The following is a 24528-nucleotide window of genomic DNA, read 5'->3' as shown; positions in this document are numbered from 1 at the left end:
TCCCAAGTCCTCTAAATTTTCTTCACACTTCTACCTCTAACCCTCTGTTATCCCAGGACAAGCAGGCAGGTATTCTCACTAGTGGGTGATGTCATCCGACAGAGCCCTGATACGGACGTCTCACAAGCATGTCTTGCTTGAAGAAACTCAGAAGTTTCGAGATGCCTGCACCGCGCATGCGCCAGTGCCTTCCCGCCCGATGGACCGGGCGTGTCTCCTCAGTTCTTTTCTTTCCGCGGAGCTGAGAAGTTTTACTTCAATTCTGCGCTGACTGAATTCCCGTTTTATTGCCTTCTAATTCCGCGATTCTGGATTTCTTTTCCTCTTTTCGTGTGTTTTCTTTCTTTTATTTAAAAAAAAAATAAAAAAATTTTTTCTTCCGACGAGTCGGCCGGGTCGGCCACGTGGCTCAGGCCCAGCTCCTTCGATCTAGCGGCGGAGCTTTTTCGGCCTATGTCCCGGCCAATCACCGGTTTTAAAAAGTGTAGCAAGTGCCAGCGCGCGATTTCGCTGACGGACCCGCATCGACGCTGCCTGCAGTGTCTTGGTCCAGAACATTTCCCGAAATCGTGCCGGCCTTGTTCTACTCTAACAGCGCGAGCGTTTAAGCGGCGCTGCCTGTTGTGGGAGTCGATGTTCAAGATGGAAGCTGCTAAAGAACCTTCGGCTTCGACTTCATCGGCCGCTTCGCTTGTCCATGCGAAATCAGCGACTGCTCCTGCGACTCCGGGCCTTTTGAAGCCGGCTTCGTTTACCCCGACGTCGGCCACGAGTTCGACGTCGGTGCCTGTCCCCGTTTCCTCGGCTCAGGTACCGCCTTCCACTATTCCACCTGTGGTCATTAAAGTGCCGAAAGCTGCCAAGCAGAAGCACTCGACCACGAAGGAGCGCGAAGACCGTGCTGGAGGACCCCCTTTCGGTGCGGGTCCCTCCATATCGGCTTCGCTGCGGTCCCTGCTGGAAGCTCAGTTTGTCGAGCTCATGCAGACTATGGGGCCCAGATTAATCGCCTCCATCCAGGGTGACCTCCCGGTCCCGGTCCCAGGGGGCGGACCGCCCCCTCCCCCTCCTCCTCATCGATCGATCTCGTTGCTTGACGAGGAGGAGCGGCGAAGGGCGGCTGGTCTCTCGAGGCGGGCTTCCTTTAGCGATATGCCTCCTTTAGAGCCCATTACGCCTCCGCGCCATCACGGTGCCGTTCCCCCGACTGATGATCGAAGCCCTGGGCATAGTAAATCACAGGAAGAGTTCTTCCGCACTCCAGGCCTGGGCTGCAACACGGGAGGCGGCCTCCATTCCGCCCCTTCGCTCTACCGCTTCCAGTCCCATACATTCACTGGAAGCTTCGGGGGACCATACGAAGTATAGATGTTCTCGCTCTCCCTCCCGGCACCGGGAGGGGCATCGATCCAGACACTCCTTGCGCCACTCGGAGGTTTCGCCACAGAAGAAGCTGCCACGTCTGGGGTACTCCTCATCGGATTTATCTCCCCAGGAGGGGCCGGAGTACGAGGAGCCATCTACCTCTTATTCTCCTTGTCGCTCCCAAGTCTCCCTGGATCCTGAGGCTTCTACTTCCTCCAGCCCGTCTCGGAGGCCGGTACTGGCGGACCAGTTGGCTTTTTCTTCCTTCCTCCGGCAAATGGCGGATGACTTGGATGTGACTTTGGACACTGGGTCTCGGTATTCTAAGGAGTATCTCGACACCATGAACTTGCCTAATCCTCCTGCGGAGTCTCTTCGACTTCCTCTGCATAAATTACTGGATCAAACATTCATGCGATGTTTCGAGACGCCGTACTCCATCCCTGCGGTCCCGAGCAAATTGGATGCAAGATACCGCATTGTTCATCAAAAGGGGTTTGAGGGCGCTCAACTCTCTCACCAATCCCTGCTGGTCGAGTCCTCTCTCAAGCGTTCTCATCCCTCCCAGGTCTATGCCTCTGTATCACCGGGACAAGAGGGGAGAACGATGGATAAGTTCGGTAGGAGAATCTACCAGAATTCTATGATGGCGTCTCGAGTGCTCAATTATAATTTCTTTTTTTCTTCATATTTGGAGTTCTTCTTGCCGGTGCTCCGCAAGTTTACTCCTTACATTGATGCTCAGGCTCGATTCGAGTTCGAGGAAGTGGTAGCCTCCCTTTCCCAGCTACGTCTTCAGCTGATGCAGTCCTCGTACAATGCCTTCGAGCTCTCGGCACGTGCTGCCGCCTGTTCCGTGGCCATGCGTCGATTAGCATGGCTTCGGACAATTGACATGGATCCGAACCTCCAAGACAGACTTGCCAATGTGCCTTGTGCGGGCGCTGATTTATTCGACGAGTCTATCGAAACTGTTACCAAGAAACTTTCGGATCATGAAAAGTCTTTTCAATCTATCCTTCGGCCTAAGCCCAAGCCTCAGCAGTCTCGACCTTCTAGACCGCCTTTGATTTATCAGCGGCGCTACACCCCTCGTCAGACTCCTGCTGCGAGACAACCGGCGAAGAGACAGCCTCCCCAGAAGGCTCAGCAGAAACCTCAGCCGCCGGCTGCACCGAAGGCTTCTCAGCCTTTTTGACTCTCTTCCAGGGAGCATAACCGACCTCGTTCTGCATCCCCCTATTTTTCCCATCGGGGGTCGCCTCCATCATTTTTACTATCGATGGGAGGCTATTACCACCGACCTCTGGGTCCTTTCCATCGTAAGAGAAGGATACTCTCTTCATTTCCATCGGGTTCCCCTGGACCACCCTCCAAGAGAGTATCCTTCCAACTTAACGCAGACCGCCCTTCTCCTTCAGGAGGCTCAGGCTTTGCTTCGGCTTCGGGCCGTCGAGCCGGTCCCGGTGGACCAGCACAACCGGGGTTTTTACTCCCGGTACTTCCTCGTTCCGAAGAAGACGGGTGACCTACGACCCATCCTGGACCTTCGAGTCCTCAACAAGTTTTTAGTAAAGGAGAGGTTTCGCATGTTGACCCTTGCTTCTCTCTACCCCCTCCTCGAGCGGAACGACTGGTTATGCTCTCTGAATCTCAAGGAGGCCTACACTCACATTCCCATTCAACCGGCCTCCCGCCAATTTCTCAGATTTCGGGTGGGACATCTACATCTGCAGTATCGAGTGCTTCCTTTCGGCCTGTCCTCGTCTCCCAGAGACTTCACGAAGTGTCTGGTGGTGGTGGCTGCTGCACTCCGGAACAGGGGTCTTCAGGTATTTCCCTACCTCGACGACTGGCTCATCAAGGCCCCCTCTGCTCCAGAGGTCATTTTGGCGACCTTGACCACGATCTGCTTCCTCTTGAGCTTGGGCTTCGAGATCAACTTCCCCAAATCCCATCTGCAGCCTACCCAGTCCCTTCCCTTCATCGGGGCGGTACTGGACACCATTCAGCTTCGAGCATTCCTTCCTCCTCAGCGCATGGATGCTCTTCTTCATCTCTGCCAGTCTGTATCTTCTCGCCAGTCCATCTCAGCGAGATACATGATGGTCCTCCTGGGCCACATGGCCTCTACAGTTCATGTGACACCCTTTGCCAGGCTCCATCTCAGAATTCCTCAGTGGACCCTAGCTTCTCAATGGACTCAAGTGTCAGACCCGTTGACTCGACACATCATAGTCACTCCTGCACTTCGGCAGTCTCTACTTTGGTGGATGACCTCTTCGAATCTATCCAGAGGTTTGCTGTTTCACACTCCTCCTCATCAGAAGGTTCTCACAACCGATTCCTCGGCCTATGCCTGGGGGGCTCATCTGGATGGGCTTCGCACTCAGGGATTCTGGACCAGTGCGGACCGCCTCCATCAGATCAATCTTCTGGAGCTCAGAGCAATCTTCTACGCTCTTCAAGCTTTTCAACATCTGCTTCACGACATGGTGATCCTCATCCGCACAGACAACCAGGTCGCCATGTACTATGTCAACAAGCAGGGGGGCACGGGATCGGCCTCCCTCTGCCAGGAAGCTCTCAGAGTCTGGGATTGGGCAGTTCGCCACAATGCCTTCCTCAAAGCTGTCTACATTCAGGGGAAGGACAATGTCTTGGCAGACAATTTGAGTCGACTCCTCCAGCCTCACGAATGGACTCTCCATTCCAACCCCCTTCATCAGATCTTTGCACAATGGGGGACGCCTCAGATAGACCTCTTTGCGGCTCCCCACAACTTCAAACTGCCTCAGTTTTGCTCCAGGATCTACACTCATCATCGCCTCGAGGCAGATGCCTTTCTGCTGGATTGGAGGAATCGATTTCTGTATGCGTTTCCTCCATTTCCTCTCATTCAAAAGACTCTGGTCAAATTGAAATCGGACCAAGCCACCATGATTCTCATAGCTCCTTGGTGGCCCAGGCAACCTTGGTTCTCCCTTCTGCTTCAACTCAGCAGCAGGACACCAGTCCTTCTTCCAGTGTTTCCTTCTCTGCTTACTCAACATCAAGGATCACTGCTTCATCCCAACCTGCAGTCTCTCCACCTGACAGCTTGGTTCCTCTCAACGTAACTCCTCACCAGTTTTCTCAAGCGGTGAGGGATGTCTTAGAGGCTTCCAGGAAGCCTGCTACTCGACAATGCTACTCCCAAAAGTGGACTAGATTCTCTTCCTGGTGTATTTCCAATGCCAAGGAGCCTCAGCGAGCTTCCCTATCCTCTGTGTTGGACTATCTTCTACACCTGTCTCAGTCTGGTCTCAAGTCTACATCTATAAGAGTCCACCTGAGTGCTATTGCGGCTTTCCATCAGCCTCTACAGGGGAAACCTCTTTTTGCTCATCCTGTGGTTTCCAGATTTATGAAAGGACTTTTCCATGTCAATCCTCCTATCAAACCTCCTCCCGTGGTTTGGGATCTCAATGTCGTCCTTTCTCAACTCATGAAGCCTCCGTTTGAACCTCTCAACAGGGCTCCACTTAAGTATCTCACCTGGAAAGTGGTTTTTCTGGTGGCCCTCACATCTGCTCGCAGGGTCAATGAGCTTCAGGCCTTGGTGGCGGATCCACCTTTCACAGTATTCCATCATGACAAGGTGGTCCTCCGCATTCATCCGAAATTCCTGTCTAAAGTGGTCTCTGAATTTCATCTCAACCCATTGTACTTCCAGTATTTTTTCCAAAGCCTCATTCTCATCATGGAGAATCGGCTCTTCACACTCTGGACTGTAAACGTGCTTTGGCTTTCTACCTGGATCGCACCAAGCCACACAGAACTGCTCCTCAACTTTTCGTCTCCTATGATCCGAAAAAGTTGGGACGACATGTATCGAAGCGTACCATCTCCAACTGGATGGCGGCTTGTATCTCTTCCTGCTATGCCCAGGCTGGATTATCCCTTCCTTGTAGGGTCACAGCCCATAAGGTCAGAGCAATGGCAGCCTCTGTAGCCTTCCTCAGATCGACACCAATTGAGGAGATTTGTAAGGCTGCCACTTGGTCCTCGGTTCATACCTACACCTCTCATTATTGTCTGGATACTTTCTCCAGACGGGATGGACAGTTTGGCCAAACAGTGTTACAAAATTTATTCTCTTAAGTTGCCAACACTCCCACCATCCCATTGAGGTTAGCTTGGAGGTCACCCACTAGTGAGAATACCTGCCTGCTTGTCCTGGGATAAAGCAATGTTACTTACCTTAACAGTTGTTATCCAGGGACAGCAGGCAGCTATTCTCACGTCCCACCCACCTCCCCTGGGTTGGCTTCTCAGGCTAGCTACCTGAACTGAGGAGACACGCCCGGTCCATCGGGCGGGAAGGCACTGGCGCATGCGCGGTGCGGGCATCTCGAAACTTCTGAGTTTCTTCAAGCAAGACATGCTTGTGAGACGTCCGTATCGGGGCTCTGTCGGATGACATCACCCACTAGTGAGAATAGCTGCCTGCTGTCCCTGGATAACAACTGTTACGGTAAGAAACATTGCTTTGTAGTTCCTTCCTATTTCTCCTACTGTAAACCGCGTCGAGCTCTACGAACGTGGAGATGATGCGGTATACAAACCTAAGGATTAGATTAGATTAGATTACAATGAGGAACACGATCTTTTCTGTAAGTGCTCCTTTTCTTTGGAACAGTATTCCTAACTACTTGCGGGATAATACATCACTGATAAAATTTAAGGAAATGCTAAAGACATTCTTATTCCGCGATGCCTATGCAATCTAAATTGTCCTTTTATGGATGACTTTAGTTTTTAGAAAAATCTTTTAGTATCATTTCCCCAACCTTATATTTTTACCTTTAAGTGTTTTCTTTTCTCTCTAACAATTGGAGTTCCTATCCCTTCTTTCTTTTTGTTCCTGTTTGTCTTTGTCCTTGAATTGTTCTTCTCCCTTGGTCCGTTTTAGATTAAATTATACTTTTACTGGTATATTATTATGACGTGTTTGTACATCGCCTAGAAGGCCTGAGTAGGCGGTATAGTAAATTTGAAATAAACTTGAAACTCGATATGGAAATAGAGAGGGTGGACAGTGGATGCAAGAGGCAGAGAGAGGGTGGTCAGTGGATGCAAAGGGCAGAGAGAGAGAGGGCAGAGGCTGAGTGGAAGGGACAGAGAGAGGACAGATGTTGCATGGAAGGGAGAGAGGACAAAGGCTGAACAGAAAAGAGAGCGAAGAGAAGATGATTAAAGCAGAAACGACAAAAGGTAGAAAAAATTTTGTTGTTGTTTTAAGTAGAATCAAGTAGTATTGTAACTATTGATTAAAGTTTATCAACAAGAAATAGAAATAAGGCCATTTTTTTTGGGAGGGGGGGACTAAACCCCTTTCCTCAGGTCAGGACAGGATACCATAACAGCAGTATATTGTACTGTCTTGAAAAAAGATTTGGCCTCTGAAAGCTAATTACTACTAATTGAAAAATGGATTAATCTAATAAAATGGTATTTTCTTATTTCTCATTATTTGTTTTATTTCTATTTGTTAATTTGTAAAGTAATGATTGTTATGTAGCAATTTTTTCAAATTTCATCTATTGTCTTTATATTTTGCGCAGTATTAAGGGACATGTGTCACTGTTTCTGTGATGTTGCATTCTATGCAAAGTCTGGTTTCTTAGCAGTTCAGTTTAACTTTTGTCTACATATTTTTATTTTTAGTTTGTGATTATTCCATATTGGGCGAGGGTGTATCTGTGTTCTGTGTTTATGAGAAGGACATGGTTTTCTGTTAGCATCGACTGTACAGGATCTGGCTTATTTAGTTTTACAATGTGTGTGTTTGTATTCTAGTGCTCACTGCAGTGTTTAAGATGCTGCCTTTTTGTGCACTCTTGTTGTGCGACTCATGGATTATTACTAAAAATGACTTTTTTATATAGAGGAGGGGGTTGTTAAAAAATGATCAGCACTGGCTGTCATATATACTAGGTACACCACTGGATTTAATGACCCTATTCTAACTTTACTGTTGAAGTAAGTGGTGTATTTCTCCCCCCCCCCCATTCCTCCATGGTTTCCAACTTCAGCATCCTCTTGCTCTCTGCTATTTGAAACCTTAAATTTTCCTTTCTGTCGCAATGGATTATTATTGGTCTTGCAACCTTTCAAGCATGAAGCCAGTGGCTGCGGGAATCTTGCAACCGGTATGTGACTTCTGATCTCAACTGTTCTATCATGCTGTCTTTCTGTGGATGCATGAACTCTTCTGCATTATGCCTAGGGATTCATGAGCATCTCCATCCTCCAACTTCTGAGTATCTTTCTTTCATAACTTTTGCAAAAGTTGGGGTTCACCTGTATTGTCAGAATGGCAGAAATAGGCAAGAGAGAGATGCATTTGGGCTGCCATTGCTTCTGAAATCACTATACAGCCAAGCAAGATTGCCTAAACAGGTATTGGTTGCCTGTTCAAAGAGAACTAAGATGTTGAGCTACCTTTGGTCACTTCTTTATATTGTCTTCCTGTATACAGGCATGAACCTTTTACAAGGTGGTTAGGTTGTTGGTTCTGAGAAAGAAAATGATAATACTAAGGGAATGATGTGGAGCCATGAAACTTAAAAATTATTCCACATATTCACCCCTAAGTTCAACACACTTGGCACATCATGTCTGATGTTTCTATAACTCTTCCCAAAAATACTCTGAAGTCTGGTCACTGAAATACTGCTCTGCTACTGCAATTGCCTCCGAATCGTTCAAAAATTGTCGCCCTTTCTCTTTTTAATGTTTGGAAGCAGAAAATAGTCAGATGGAGCAAGATCTGGTGAGTAGAGTGGATGCTCTGTGCAGTGAAATCCTAACTGCGTCAAAGCATCCATCGTTTTGCCAGCCTTGTGAGCAGGTGTATTGTCTTAAGAACATAAGAACAAAAGAAGTGCCTCTGCTGGGTCAGACCAAAGGTCCATCGTGCCCAGCAGTCCGCTCGCGCGGCGGCCCAACAGGTCCAGGACCTGTGTAGTACCCCTCTATCCCCTTTTCCTTCAGAAAATTATCCAATTCCTTCTTAAACCCTAATACCGTACTCTGTTCTATCACATCCTCTGGAAGCTCATTCCAGGTGTCCATTCTTCGCAGTCCTCTTTAGTCCGAGAGCACTAAATAGTTTGGTGTTGCCTGCAAATTTTATTATTTTGCACTTCGTCCCTGTTTCTATATCATTTATAAATATATTGGATAGCAGTGGTCCGAGCACTGACCCCCGTGGAACACCACTCGTGACCCTCCTCCAGTCCGAGTGGCCTTTCACTCATACCCTCTGCTTCCTCCCTGCCAACTAATTTCTGATCCATCTGTGTACGTCTCCTTCCACCCCATGGTTCTTCAGTTTCCGAAGTAGGCATTCGTGGGGTACCTTGTCAAAGGCTTTCTGGAAATCTAAATATACGATGTCTATGGAGTCCCCTTTGTCCATCCGTTTGTTAATTCCTTCGAAGAAGTGCAGTAAATTCATTAGGCACGATCTCCCTTTACAGAAGCCATGTTGGCTTGTGGTTAGAAGTTTATTTCTTTCAAGATGCTCATCGATGCTGTCTTATCAGCGCTTCCGCCATTTTCCCTGGAACCGAGGTCAGACTCACCGGTCTGTAGTTTCCTGGGGGTCACCTCTCGATCCCTTTTTAAAGATGGGCGTAACATTGGCTATCTTCCAATCCTCTGGGATCACGCCTGTTTTCGGGGATAGATTGCAGACTTGCTGTAGTAGCTCCACTATTTCTTCCTTTTAGTTCTTTCAGAACCCTTGGGTGGATTCCATCCGGGCCCGGCGATTTGTTAGTTTTTAATTTTTCTAACTGTCTGCGTACGTCTTCAAGGCTTATTTCCATGGATGTTAGTTTATCTGTTTGGGCTCCTTTGAAGATTTGCTCAGGTTCTGGTATATTGGATGTTTCTTCTTTTGTAAATACAGACGAAAATAAAATGTTTAGTCTTTCCGCCACTTTTTTCTCCTCCTTCACCACTCCCTTCCTGTCTCCGTCATCCAGCGGTTCCACCTCCTCCCTAGCCGGTGCTTCCCTTTAACATATCTGAAGAATGGTTTGAAATTTCGTGCTTCCTTGGCTAGCCTTTCTTCATATTCTCTTTTGGCTTTTCTAACCACATGGTGACATTCTTTTTGATACTTCCTGTGCTGTTTCCAGTTCTCCTCAGTTTTGCCCTTTTTCCATTTCTTGAATGAGTTCTTATGACCTATCACTTTCTTCACTTCTTTGGTTATCCACGCCGGGTCTTTTGTTCGATTCTTTTTACACCCTTTTCTGAATCTTGGTATATTAGATTTTATGCATCGATCACCGTGTCCCTGAATAAAGACCAGGCTTGCTCTACAGTCTGCCATTTCTTGGAGGTGTTCCTAAGTTTCTTCCTTACCATTACTCTCATTGCTTTGTAGTTTCCTTTCTTGAAGTTATTGTTGCTATGGTTCTCTTTCCCTTCGGTATTCCTACTTCAACTTTGAACTTGATCCTATTGTGATCGCTGTTTCCCAACGGTCCCACTACTTCCACTTCCTTCGCAGGTCCCCTTAGCCCATTTAGGATTAGATCCAAAGTAGCATTCCCTCTCGTCAGTTCTCTAACAAGTTGATCCATGAAGCAATCCTGTATGGCCTCCAGGAATCTGGTCTCTCTGGCGCATTTTGAGTTTCCAAGACTCCAGTCTATCCCAGGATAGTTGAAGTCTCCCATAATAATCGTGTTGCCGGTCACGTGATGTGCTGAGCCGAGTAAAACGTGCCTTGCTCGTGCTCCGGGGCCCTGGGTCCCTTTGAGCCTGACCCATTATTTCTACCGGTCCTGCACTCTCCTTAACCATCGGGGCAGTGCATGGACAAGTTTAATCACGTACCCAGCCCGGTCATGAGTGGCAAATCGTGTCGCTCCACCAGAGAAAGGGGGACCAGATCGGTGCGGCCGGAATCCAAGATGGCGGCGGGTGAATCGGGTTCTGCGCTCCCCTTGTCGGAAGCCCATATAGCCGCACTGTCTGCCTCGGTCGTGCGGGCCTTGGATTCCCGCTTCGAACAACTGTCCGGCCAACTTACTTTGCTGGATTCTCTTTTGGGGGGAGACCACGAGGCGCACGGGCGAGCTAGAGCACCGTGTATCGCAGGTGGAGGATGCCAACACTGCTTCCTCTGCGGACCTGGCGGCGATGAGGGCGCAACTCCAGAAGGAAGGAAGGAAGAAAGAAAGAGAGAGAGAGAGAGAAAGAAAGAAGATTGTGAATTAAACTTCAAATTAAATAGTGCTTTGTGAACCAACTTAAATTCAAAAGCACTGCTTTGATCAACGAGGCTATATAAAGGGTGCAATGACTACATATTCAGTTGTTTCATTTGCACTCAGTTGTATTTTGCTATTGGTGATTTTTCACCTTTTGAGGCCTCCCAGACCTTGCTGCATCTTCGTGTATTCACTGTGGAGTATGATGGGCATTTGTCGTTCAATGTTTGCATTATACATTCATGGATTTCCTTTAAAGATTTTTCTGCACTTTACAAAATAAAATAACTCTCTTTAGATACAGTGGCAAAATACTCAGAATTTAGGAAGCAGTTTGGGCTGAGACCTTTTCAGCACTCCCTAAGGAACGTTGGCACCTATTTAATGTTGTCCAATGCACTGCGGCTTTGGTATTCTTCCTTTCATTAGAACATTGTTTATAAACATAAGAACATAAGAATAGCCTTACTGGGTCAGACCAATGTCCTGTCTTCAGAACAAGTATGTATATCTGAATAACCTCTGAAACAATAGCTTCAAAGTTTTTATGCATGCATTATGATCTGAGTTCCCTTTTATGTCTAGAAAATGAAATTCAAAAACCTGGAAGAAAGTTGAAAAATTCATGTACAGTATTTCAAAGGCATTGGGTTCTGGTTCAATTGTGCTGTAAAATTGTTTTGTTTTCTCTATGTATCAGTTATTTGTCAAGCCATCAGTACTCCTACAATGAGCTGTAGAAAGTATATGAATCTATTCTTTCTTTTATTTGTGATTATTTAGCTTCTTTTTGTCCTGAACAGACTTTTGTCATGGCAGAGGAATATCACAGAGAATCCATGCTGGTTGAATGGGAGCAAGTGAAACAAAGAATTCTCCATACGTTACTTGCTTCTGGAGAGGACTCTCTTGACTTTACTCAGACTGAGGTACATTTTAAAGTGATTAACATTTGGGTATTTTGTTAAAACTTATTGTTATAAATTTGTGTACTGAAAAGTTTATAATGCTTTTAATTGAAAATATTGTATCTACAGCCAATAATGACCTTGTGACTCCAAATATGGTAAACAGCTAATGTCTGTAGATAACTACTTTTCTAGTGCAAAAGGTCTGCCATTCTGGACAGTAGGGTATTCTCCCCATGCTTGTGAGCCATGCAGAATGAATCCACTCCAGGTTTTTAACTCCTCCTACCAAGAGCTCTGCTGGTGTTTTCCCCTAGCTTTCAGTGCACCAGAGCTCCAAAAGCTCTGCCTGCTTGGAGAAGAAGTATACTTGGGTCTGCCGCCAGCAGGTTAATTCCTTAGGGACCTGTTTGGCCAATCTGCAGAAACTATTGTGGAGCTTGGGGTCCGTATCCTTAGTTGCTTAGCTTGGCTACTGATTTGCAAGGACTTGAGTGCAGGCTATTAGGAATCCATTGGGGGCTCAGTGGGGTTCTTCAGGGTGCTGGCTGCAATTTCGCCTCCTCCCATTTGTACGCAAAGTCCCACAGGGGTTGAAGTTCAGTCTGACTTTGGTCCAACTGACAGCCTGAAGATCTCAGCATTTGGAGGGACTCGCTGATTGAGAGAAGATTTCTGTAACAGCCGTAGCCTGGTTACCCAAACAAGTTAAACGCTAATAAGCAGTTTGGGGAGTTAGGAGAATAAGCTTTTATTTACACAGAATTAGGGGTCTGTTTTCTTCACAGATCTCCCCTCACAGAAACCCACTGCTTTTCCAAAATACACTGTCCTGCTCAATTTAGTTTAGTCAGTCCAGAGTTCTGGGTGACAGTCCTTCGCATCCGGCCAGGAGCACAGTTCATGCAAACCTGCCTCTGTGAGAGTTTTAAGATGCAGCCTTTTTACTTATTCCAGATTTTATTCAGCTCGTTTGAATGGCATATCCTTAGACCCTGTTCATTTGACACAGCCAGTGAGCGCGTCAGAACTTTTTCAGTCTATGGCATCTGTGGTAAAGAGCATAAGAACATAAGTAATGCCTCTGCTGGGTCAGACCAGAGGTCCATCATGCCCAGCAGTCTGCTCACGTGGCGGCCCATCAGGTCCAGGACTTATATAGTAATCCTCTATCTATACCCTTCTATCCCCTTTTCCTTCAGGAAATCATCCAATCCATTCTTGAACCCCAAAACCGTACTTTATCCTATCACGCCCTCTGGAAGCTCATTCCAGGTGTCCACCACCCTCTGGGTGAAGAACTTCCTAGCATTGGTTCTAAATCTGTCCCCTTTTAATTTTTCCAAATGCCCTCTCGTTCTTGTAGTTTCAAAAGTTTGACGAATCTGTCTCTCTCCACTTTCTCTATGCCCTTCATGATCTTGTAAGTCTCTATCATATCCCCTCTAAGTCTCCGCTTCTCCAGGGAAAAGAGCCCCAGTTTCTCCAATCTTTCAGCATATGAAAGGTTTCCCATACCTTTTATCAAGCGTGTCGCTCTCTTCTGAACCCTCTCGAGTATCGCCATATCCTTCTTTAGGTACGGCGACCAATATTGGATGCAGTACTCCAGATGCGGGCGCACCATCGCCCGACACAACAGCAGGATAACTTCTTTCGTTCTGGTTATAATACCCTTCTTGATTATACCTAGCATTCTATTCGCTTTCTTAGTGGCTGCTGCGCACTGTACCGACGGCTTCATTGTCTTGTCCACTATTACCCCCAAGTCCCTTTCTTGGGTACTCACACTCAGTGACAGCCCTTCCATCGTGTAGCTGTACCTCGGGTTTCTGTGTCCTACGTGCAAGATTTTACATTTCTCTACATTAAATTTCATCTGCCATCTCGTCGCCCACTCCCCTAGTTTGTTCAGGTCCCTATGTAAATCTTCGCAGTCTTCTATAGTCCTAGTCCCATTAAATAGTTTGATGTCGTCTGCGAATTTTATTACTTCACACTTCTTCCCTGTTTCTAGATTATTTATAAATACAGTAAAACCTTGGATTGCAAGTAACTTGGTTTGCAAGTTTGCAAAACATTTTATTACATTTTAACTTGATATACAAGCAATGTCTTGCAATACAAGTACATACAGTATACACAAGTCACAACTAAGCTGATGGTTCTTTTCTCGTTGATGCTGCAGGATTGTAGTGACTGTTCTTTTTTTTTTTTTTTTTTTAATATGTTTATTAAAGGATCAATGCATACGAGAAAATACAAAATATGACCATACGAGAAAGACATCATGTACAAAAGTCAAGGGTTCATGTAAAGAATAAACAAAAATAGACAAATCCACAACATATCATCTCCCATGCAGATCCAATTTTGAGTGAAACCCCCCCCCCCACCCTGTGCACCCTTGATCTCTAACCAGCACTAAAAGGAACTCCAATAATCCAAATAGGTCCTAGATTTCCAGCTTGCAACCCCCCGGCGGTGCTGCCGCTCCCAACCAGCCATCAAAGACATATTGGCCCGCCACTGTTGGCCGCGTGGTGCCAATCCAGTAGCGAAGGATTAGTTTCTTTGTGATTCCTAAGGCCACTAAAAGAAAGCGCCTTCCAGGTTCGCCAACACCCGCCTCCACCAGGGGACTTGTGACACCCAACAGCAACGTCTTATAAGACCAGTCTAGAGATAGTCCTATAACTTTCTCCAACTCCCGAAGCACAAAGATCCACAAGGGCCCTACATGTGAACATTCCAAAAAGTGGTTTACCAAGGTGTCCCGACGAGCCGGACAATGTGGGCAGCAGTCATCAGGCCATAACCCCATCTTTTGCCCCTTACATCTCGTCAAATAAGATTGGTGCAGAATCTGCAGATGTACTTCCCGCAAACTCACATTAGGGGAGGCAGAGGCACATTCCTGAAAACACAGAACTAATTCATCAGCAGTGACCCGCTCTCCCAAAGCTAAAGTCCAATCCGTTGCCATAGCATCAAGAATCCTACCAGACCGTCTTTCCCTCCCCACTTTATACCACTCCGAGAGCGTGTTAAATTCAGATGGGGCGGACAAAAACCCTAAGTTTCCTGCTGGATCGTTACATGCATTTTTTGCCTCAGTTCGGACGTCTGGGTGTCGCTTTGTGGGGCAGGTTGCTGAAGTTGGGTCGGGAACAGTTCCCTCTTTTCTGGCATGTCGGGACCGCTGGGGTTGGGCTGCAGGGTCTATGTTTGCATACCTGCAGCTGCGTAGCTATTGTTTGGCGCTCCGTTCACCGGCAGGCAGCTTGCCCACTTTCACTTCCTTGGATCAACAGTTACCCACCAATTCCGTAAAAGGCGAAGGACCCACTGCGCCCCCCAATGAAGACCAGCACCAGGCCATTCGCAAGGATCGAAGCATAGAAGGGCAAGGTCCCGCCCCATGCCACAGGAGGTTAAAAACTGACACCGGAGATGACAAAAGGTACCAGAATCCAACCGGGGCAAACCTGTCAACACCCGTACATAATTCATGCACCCATCTCAGCAAAACAGCGACATTATAAAGACGCAAATCGGGCAAGTTCACACCTCCTTGCTCGCGCCCCCTAATCAATTTGTTATAGCCAATTTTCGCCCGGCGGGAGCGCCATATAAAGGACGAAATGACCCCCCTATAAGCCTGCACATCCTTCTGTTTGATCCAAAGGGGCACCATTTGTAGTGGATACAGGAGCTTCGGCAAGAGGACCATTTTAATAAGGGCAACACGCCCCAGGAACGAGAGGGGAAATTCCATCCACCTCTTACACAGGGCTCGGACTGCATCTAATTTATCAAGTACGTTCTTCCGATAAACCACCCCCGGATCTGCATGCAGATATATTCCTAGATATTTAAGCGTACCCTTAGACCATTGCAGCGGAAAGGAAGGATCATGCCACAGAACACACGGGGGGCGGACCGCCAGAGCCTCCGACTTATCAAAAGGCTCCAAAGCGCTGTATAAGATCTATTAATCGAGGAACCCCCTCTTCAGCGTCTCCCAGAAAGATGAGCATATCATCCGCAAACAAATTAATTTTAAATTCCTGGGAACCCACGCACATCGGGGCTCTGACGGAGCTGAGCCGCGAGAGGCTCTAGAGCCAAGACAAAAAGCATTGGGGAGCGGGGACAGCCCTGACGCATCCCCCTCTCGAGTTCAAAAGAAGAGGTAAGCTCCCCGTTAATCAGGATCTGGGCCGTAGGATGAGCGTATAATGAACGAATCCCAGTCAGAAAGCTCCCCATAATGCCGAACTGAGGTAGAACCCAAAAAAGATAATCCCATAACACTTTATCGAACGCTTTTTCCGCGTCTAGACTTAACTATAAGAGCGTTCTTCTGTCCCTGGTGTTGCCCAACAAGTCCAGGATTTTGCAGCACCGAAAGCGCCCGCAGCACGTTAGCAGATGAATAGCGGCCCGGCACAAAACCTGCCTGATCCGAATGAACCAAGCTGGGCAAGACCTGACCCAGGCGAGCCGCCATAATAGCAGCAAACAACTTGATATCTTGATTGAGCAAAGAAATAGGTCTATAGGATCCCAGTTGATCTTCCGCCCGACCCGGTTTCGGAAGAACCACAATATTAGCGCGAGTTAGTCTATGCGGAGGCAGTTCACCTCTACAAAGAGCCCCACATAAGGCTTGAAATGGGCCCACCACTCGTACCCCCAACAACTTATAATATTCAGAACCCAGCCCGTCAGGCCCAGGGGCTTTAGCCAATTTTAAGGCCCGAATAGCTTGTTGGATTTCCAACCCTCGCACCGGGGCATTTAACACCTCTCGCTGCTCATGTCCCAAGGACATGCTGTAGGTCTTGAAAGAAAGTCGTCCTCTGTGCTGTGTCACAAGTCCCCTTATCATATAGAGCCCTGTAGTAATTAACAAAACTCTGCTGTATCCCAGCTTGGGCAGTTACCTCTCTACCATCAGGCGCCCGAATCCTTGAAATAATGCGCTTCGGAGCCCTTGAGGTAACTAAAGATGCTAGCAGTTTTCCTGCTTTGTTTCCCCATCGATGGAGGCGATATTTGTACATTCTGCTATCTCTAAGGGCTCTATCTGCCAATAAGTCATTAATTTGCCTTCGTAGGTCAGAATATTGGGATCGAGCTGTCGTGGCACCCGGAGCATGTAAACTCCCACGCAGCGCGCCCAAACGTTGTGCCAATTCCAACAGTGTCTTATCTTGGGCTCTGCACTTGCGGGTAGTATACTCAATAATTTTACCACGCAAGACCGCCTTGCTTGCCTCCCAAATCACCACCTCTGATAACATCAGAAGCAGGGTTTTTGTTCACAAAGAAATCCCATTGTTGTTCCAGGAAATCCTTAAACTCAGCATCTTCATATAACGTGGGATTCATACGCCAACCAGTAGTCGACCCCTGGGACCCCTGCCTATCAATGAGCTCCAGCCAAACCAAGTGGTGATCTGACAAAACACCGTCTTCAATCTTGAAACTTGAATCTCACAAATTTCCATATTTTTCTGATCTCCAGTAGGAGGCGTTCTATCTTTAAAACTGATTCTGGCCCCTCTATTAATCAAATTTAATTTATTCTGACCCTCTATGGTAGTATTAACATTGGGGCAATCGGAAGTGTCCATTACCAAAGGTGCCACATACCTCAAGCTGAATTCTGAGTCTGACTTCCTTCCCTTATCCTGCGTCTCCAAAAGTGAGTCCACAGGTAAGTGAAAGGAGTCCGGCTGGGCTGTGAAGGCCTGAGTCACCTTGGTATTTGAACATTGAGAGTCAGGACATCCCTATGCACTAACACTGTTTTTCCTGGCTGTCAAATCACTTTTTACTTTTTCCAATTCTATCTGCATTGTATCTCGATCCTGTTGCAATCTCTTTTTCTAATGCTTCTGTCTGTGCTCTGAGCTCATGGAAAGGAATATAAGTGGAGGCATTTCTGTAACTACCTCTGCCATGCTCTCTATTTCCTGTGTGTGGTTTTTTTTTTCTTGTATTGGGGTGCTCCCTCAGCATGCCACCTCCTAGCTTCTGATACTGAAATAATTTGAGCTGGCTGGGTCTTCCACACAGACCCAATCCTGAGCAGTAAAGTGTAAAAAGGGTAGCTTTAGGGTCCTCCGAAAACAACAGAAGGTGTTTAGTAATCTCGGGGGATAATAATTAAATACTCTTATTCATTCGCTAGTCATTTCATGTCTAGGCTATAGCAATGCATTATATAAAGGCATCACTAAGAAAGAAAAATAACGCCTCCAAATTAGTCAAAATACTGCCATTAAAATCATTTCAACTTAAAAGCTCGAAAATTTGATCATGTCACACCACTTTTGATTAACTGCCATTGGCTTCCCATAGATCATCGAATTACTTATAAAATAATGTTACTGATACATAAAACCATAGCTTCCGGTCTACCTGATTTCATTAACAGGTTATTAATCCCCCAAAACCCCCATCGCACATTACATTCTTCTTATCAAAACCTGTTATCCATTCCCTCTTTAAGACACATTGGCACCATGCGTACTAATATCTTTTCTGTGACGGCCCCTACCATCTTATCGTAACTTTACGTTGCTATTTATCCCCAACAGGTCCTGTCGGACATTACCTACTAAAATGTACATATTACATTTTCGCTCAGCAAATTGTTTTTCTATACTATTGCCTCCTGAGGTCTCTGATCTCTGTATTTCCTCTGAATATCTACTTATTGTATTTCGCTGAATGTCCAACACTCTTGATTGTAAACCGCCTAAAAGTAGCAAGATTGTGGCGGTATAGAAGAATAAAGTTATTATTATTATTATCTGGAACTCAGCACCAAATTATATAAGAGAAATTTCATCACTTGATAATTTTAAAAGTAGCTTGAAGGCCTTTCTTTTTAAAGACGCATTTGGAGTATAATAGTTCTTTTAAGGACTGTAATGGAACTTTGCTCCTTGCTTTTCTTATTCATTTTAATCTTTTCTACAAAGTGCTAGATTATTTATTTTTTGTTCCCTCCCTTTTTCATTACACAAATATATTTCTACCCTTTTTCATTTTGTTTCGGTAAGTTAATGTTCGTCTATGTGTCTGTCTGTTTTAATAATTATCATTTGTTTTTTTAATGTATGCCTTTCTACTCTTTGTTTTTATATATTATGTAAAACCGCTCTGAACCTTGACAAAGCGGTATATCAAATCCCCCAAACAAACCTGAAACCTAAAACAGAATTTTTTTCTTTCCGGCGACACAGCACAAGAAACGGCAGAAATTTAAACTTATAAGCAGTGCAAACGTATATGGGAAAGGATTGGTGACACAGAGAGATGTGAGCTGGAATGAGAGTGTCACACACACGAGCAACATAAGCCTTACAAGTCTCATCTTTGACCCATTACAAAAACAATATAGCAATGTGCGATGCTCGCTTACCTTACCTATAAGCGAGATACATTAATAATATACAATACAATCTTATACTCTATAAAATCTTATCTAAGTGATAGAAGAGAAAAGCGCATGCAAAGAGTGGTACAGATGACAGAGTGGGCAGGCGTTTCTATAAATAATTTCATTCTTCCCAAAAGAATGGCAGCTGCTTATTTTTGCGGCGGGAGCTTCCCGAAAACTCCACATTAATCTTGTTCATCCCGAAAGAACATTAGCCGCGGCGGGAGTTTCTCAAAAACTCCACAATATAAATAAACGGTTGGAACAGAACGCCAATACCAGTGAGTATTAAACAGAATTCAAAATTCAGAAATACTCACAAGATATTGGTGATGTCCAGCCCATCCCGGACCGAGCCCCCAACTGAAGTGAACAAAGTCCGTTTCTTGGTCCCGAAACCGTCCTACACACACTTTTTCATCTGTTCAGACATATGGAGATTCCCCTTAGAAAGGAAGGATACACAGACAGTGTCCTAAAGAGATTGCCTAATCTTTTATTAATTTACATCCAGCTTTTATACTTTTTTGAACATGGGTCAGTGGTATTAGCAGATGACGTAAGTACAAACCATATCTGGTGACAGGATACATAGGCTTCAAAGAAGTAATCGACACAAGAAAACGGGGTGGGGGTGGGTGAGTGAGCAGGATATGTGCTTTATTGTCTAAAAAGGTGTTAAACCTTCTCTTATCTCTCTCAATCGGTACATGGCAGTGGGGGATTGAACCTCCATTGTCTCAAACAGCTAACTTCGTTAACAAGATTAAATGGCCCTGTCTCAGAACATCAGCAGAATAAATACAAAACTGTGTCTGTGTTTGAGCCCCCCCCCAGCACAGACAGAGACAGAAGACAGAAGATATGTGTGTCCTTTTTAAATGCGTCCTTTCAGATACCTCCTTAACCATTTCATTCATATATCTCTAGAGTTGTTTCTACTTCATTCTTAATACTTTGCCAGCTTCGTTCTGTTACTTTTAAATCATACTTCACTTTGGATTCTCTTATACTCTTTGGTCTTTTGTAAACTCGACTATTGTAACTCACTTTTAATTGTCCTTCCTCTATATCAACTCCGTCAACTTCAGCTTGCGCAAAATACTGCTTTCAGATTGCTTTACTGTTGATCTTAACAGAACATATGCTTCCAATTTGCTTATAGAGTTCCTTTCAAGTTTAACGTACTCTGTTTCCAGATTCAGTCTTCAGGATTTCCCTTATTCCTGGCTAGCCATCTGATTTCCTATTTATCTTAAGGAACCTTTGTTCATCTCATCAACACTTGCTGACTGTGCCATCTTTCAGGTAGATGTTCTTCGATATTTACAGGGATTCCAACAGTAATGGCATATCCCTTCCACTATATCTTAGGATTGAAAAATCTTTGCAAAATGTTAAGTCCCAATTAAAGGCTCATTACTTTAAAATGGCTTTCAACATTACGCTTTTATAATTTTCTTTTCTTTTTTTTTTCTTTCTTGCTAATATGACTTTTCTATTCCCCTTTACCTTTTATTATTCTTATATTGCGGGATTAATATCACAATCAGAGGGGGTGGATACAGCTATAGGAACTGGAGGTTGCTTTGATTCTAGGAAATTCTTTAAATGATCTGGGTCCAAAAATACATATGATCTATCATTCATTTTAACTATACATTTACATGGAAATTGAAGGAAAAACACCCCTTTGAGCTCCAGCACCTGAGGTTTAAATGCCAAAAAGGCCTTCCTCCTCAGTTGCGTGGCCCTACAAAGGTCAGGAAATATCATTACTGGCTGACCCAGAAACTTTTCATTCTTAAAGCGAAAATACAGTCGAAGAATCCAATTCCTATCGAATTCCAGAGCAAATGATGCAATTAAGGTGGACGTAGACACTACTGATCTAGAGTCCTCCAGGAAGCCAGTAAGATCAAAACTGGCTTCCGATTTCTGTTCTTTAACTAAGTTAACCATCGGGCTACCAGAGTTCACATAGAATGCTTTAGTAATTGGAAGGATTGATTCAGACGATATTTGTAATGTCTCTCTTAGATTATTTCTTCAACATTTCAACCGGTAATAACATTGGTGATTGTGGAAAATTCAACATCCTAAAGTTCAATCTCTCCAATTTTTGATGAATATTCAAATTATCTTTGATAACAACTGATTGAACAGATTGCATTTTCTCAGATGTTCCTTCTAACTGTTGAACTCGAGCCTCTATATTAGTGACTAAATCCACCGATTGCTTTACCTGATCTTTAATCTTTTCTGGAATATATAAAACATTATCTAGTCGAGCAGTCAGTTCAGCTTCCAGTACACTTACAGCGTCCCACACAGCCTCTAAAGTGATTTTCTTGGGTCTTTTCTTCAGCTTCTGGGTAGTTCTCTTACCAACTGCTGGAAGACCTTCTGTGCTTCCAGTGTCCGCTTCAAGGGAAAAATTCCCAACTGGGCTTCCTTCTTCAGCCCCCAAGAAGACCGCCGCCGCTGGGTGTCCCATTAGACCAGGTGAAGAAGCAGTCAGTGTCCCAGCATTAGAGGAAGTCCCATTAACCTCTTCGGAATTAGGGACTTCAGGATTTTATAATTTTAGCCCTTTTCATTGTAAACCGCTTTGGTTTAACAATCTTGTTAATAATTGCGGTATATCAAATTAACTGTAAAGCTGCAAAGGATCAAAGAAAATATACTGTTTCCCTTGATAACCAACCAGATATTTACAAGGGAAATGAAGAAAAATGTTGCTCCCTGATCTAACACAATAAATACAATCGGAGTACAAAATTATAATTATAAATCCTCTAAGAAATTTTTAAATTATTGAACTAAAAGAGAATTATTCATCTATAAATAACCTTATTACAAAATAATAAATTATTAAATTGCTAAATAGTGCTCAGTGATAGCCTATAAAAACTCAAAGGCATGAGGACACGGGCTCTGCCAGTTCAGGCTTTATACATCATAGCACTCCTCCCTTCCTGCCAAAAAACAACTAAAGACAAAACTCTTAAAGAAGCTAAAGTTCAAAAAAATATATAGCATTCAGTGAATGTCAAACAAGAGGAGTACTTATCTCTGCTGAAACTGTATAAATTCTTGGGCCACAGCTGCTGCCAATCCAAAGTGCTCAGTTCTAAAAAGTGCTTCGTGCTTAAAGTGCAATGAAAAAACCAAAAATTACCCAAAAATATCCAATGTTCAAAGTTCAAATCTTGTCCAAATACAGTCCAAATCATTAAAATTCAACTGCAAGGTCCTGCTTGTCTTCCACTGCTTCCTCCTTCCTCGACACAGTATGTGTAATACGATATCCTTCAGCACAATACGTGTTTCCCCTTTTGGCTTTCTTAAGAGGAAGATCTGCTTCACACTTACATGCTGAAGCAGCTTCAAAGTGGAAAAGAGATCCTATTTCAGGCTTCATTGCAGCATGTCTGCTTACAAACACTCTGATCTAAAACACAACTTTTCAATGTGATAGACTCATGTTGCCATCCCAGTCTACCGGGCGATCAGCCTTCCTTTCCCTGACGTCCCACACCACCCTCCCTCCAGAAGCATCGGACCGACCAGCATTCCGCTCCCCAATATCAATTCTAACATCGGAGAGGAAGTTCTGGGCAGTTTACAATGAAGCCAAATTGAAGCCAATCGCTGCCTGGCTGGCCTGGATCTCCTCTCCGACGTCATAATTGACATCAGGGAGTGGAATGCTGGTCAGAGCTTGGGGCGGCGGTGGCTTGGGGGCCTGTTCTTGATGGCGACAGTGGCAAACCTAGTGGCTTGAGGGCCTGTTTCCCGATGGCGGCAGCAAACCTAGTGGCTTGGGAGAGGGCAGGGAGAAAGAAAGAAAGGGGGCAGGCAGGGAAGATAGAAAGAAGAGGGGCAAGAAGACAAAGAAAGAAGGGAGTCAGAAAGAAAGGAGGCATGGAGAGAGAGAAAGAAAGGGAGGCAGGGAGACGGAAAGAAAGAAGGGAGCAGGGAGAAAGAAAGAAAAAGATGGGGGAGAGAATGAAGTCTGGAGGAGAGGAAGCATACAGGAGGCTGAAAGAAGGGAAGAAATATTGGATGCACAGTCAGAAGAAAAAAGTGTAACCAGAGACTCATGAAATCACCAGACAACAAAGGTAGAAAAAATGATTTATTTTCAATTTAGTGATCAAAATGTCCATTTTGAGAATTTATATCTGCTGTCTATATTTTGCACTATGGCTCCCTTTTACTAAACCACAATAGCAGTTTTTAGTGCAGGGAGCCTATGAGCATCGAGAGCAGCTCCCTGCGCTAAAAACTGTTATCGCGGTTTAGTAAAATGGGAGGGGGTTTATTTGTCTATTTTTGTATGGTTGTTACTGAGGTGACATTGCATAGAGCCATCTGCCTTGACCTCTTTGATAAAACCCCGGAATATAAATGATAATTAACATTTTCTCTGTGTACAGTGTGTTTTGTGGGTTTTTTTAATTTTTTTTAATTTTATTGTTGGTAGATCATTTTGACTTGGTCATTTTAAAAGTAGCTCACAAGCCCAAAAAGTGTGGGCACCCCTGCTCTAGATACATCTTTGAAAATGGAAATATTTTTCCTACAAAATAAAGTAGCTTTCTTCTTGAAATATGTTCTTAAAATTGACTAATCCAACTCATTTAAGTAGATGACCAGCACATTTACCCCCTCCTTTATAAAGCTGCGCTAGCATTTTTAGCGCCGGCTGCCATGGTAACAGCTCGGACACTCATAGGAATTCTATGATTGTTGGAGTTGTTACCATGGTGGCTGGCACTAAAAATGCTAGTGTGGCTTTGTAAAGGAGAGGGGTTCATTTTTATAATATCACCTTGCAATACAGAGATGGAAGACACAACTTGATTGCAGAAAGAACATAATTGCGCTATTTTCCCTTTAAGCAAATTCTCAGTCCGGGTGACCACTTGGCAAATGTCTTTTAAGGAAATATCACCCTCAGTAACATCTTGAGTAGAAAGATCTCAACTGTATTAAAACTAAGACCCCCTTTTATTAAGCTGCGCTAGAAGTTTTTAGTGTGGTCAGTGCTTCGACGCTGAAAGGAATTCTGTGAGAATTGGAGTATTTACTGCACCGGTCCACACTAAAAACCTCTAGCACAGCTTGATAAAAGTGTGTGTGTGTGTGTAGTATGTATGTGTGTATGTGGGGGGAAGGGGGGGGTGTTAAATTTGCCAGTGAGGAGATGCAAAATCAAGTGAAATCACTTCAGTTAGTTTATGCATCATAAATTGAAATGATTGGAAAATTGTTTGTGTTTGTTAATCTAGGCTTTTAAAATTTCCCTTGTTCACCTTTGCTTTAAGCTGAAATATTGTTTAGAAAATATCTTAGGAAAATTTAAAATTGGAAGTATCTGCATCAATTTTTGGAAGTATCTGCGTCAATTGTATTTCAGAAGGTTATTTACTTGCTATCAGCTAGGGGAGCAGTGGATGTAGCCCCAGTATTAGCAGCTGGAGAACTTATATACTCAAATATAAGTCGATCCGAT

General features: G+C 44.7%; 1 protein-coding gene across 7 annotated transcripts in view; it reads left to right on the top strand.

The window, feature by feature from the left end:
* Nucleotides 1–24528, top strand: part of NUP93 (nucleoporin 93) — a 757735-nt gene that overhangs the window by 191222 nt on the left and 541985 nt on the right. For all 7 annotated transcript variants that reach the window (XM_033940752.1, XM_033940756.1, XM_033940750.1 and 4 more), the window contains one exon: nucleotides 11444–11569. In XM_033940752.1, the coding sequence (XP_033796643.1) occupies nucleotides 11444–11569 (126 nt within the window). The remainder of the gene's footprint in view (nucleotides 1–11443; nucleotides 11570–24528) is intronic.

Source organism: Geotrypetes seraphini, chromosome 4 (genome assembly GCF_902459505.1).
Source record: "Geotrypetes seraphini chromosome 4, aGeoSer1.1, whole genome shotgun sequence".
Classification (NCBI taxonomy): domain Eukaryota; kingdom Metazoa; phylum Chordata; class Amphibia; order Gymnophiona; family Dermophiidae; genus Geotrypetes; species Geotrypetes seraphini.
This window is presented reverse-complemented; position numbering and strand designations above follow the sequence as displayed.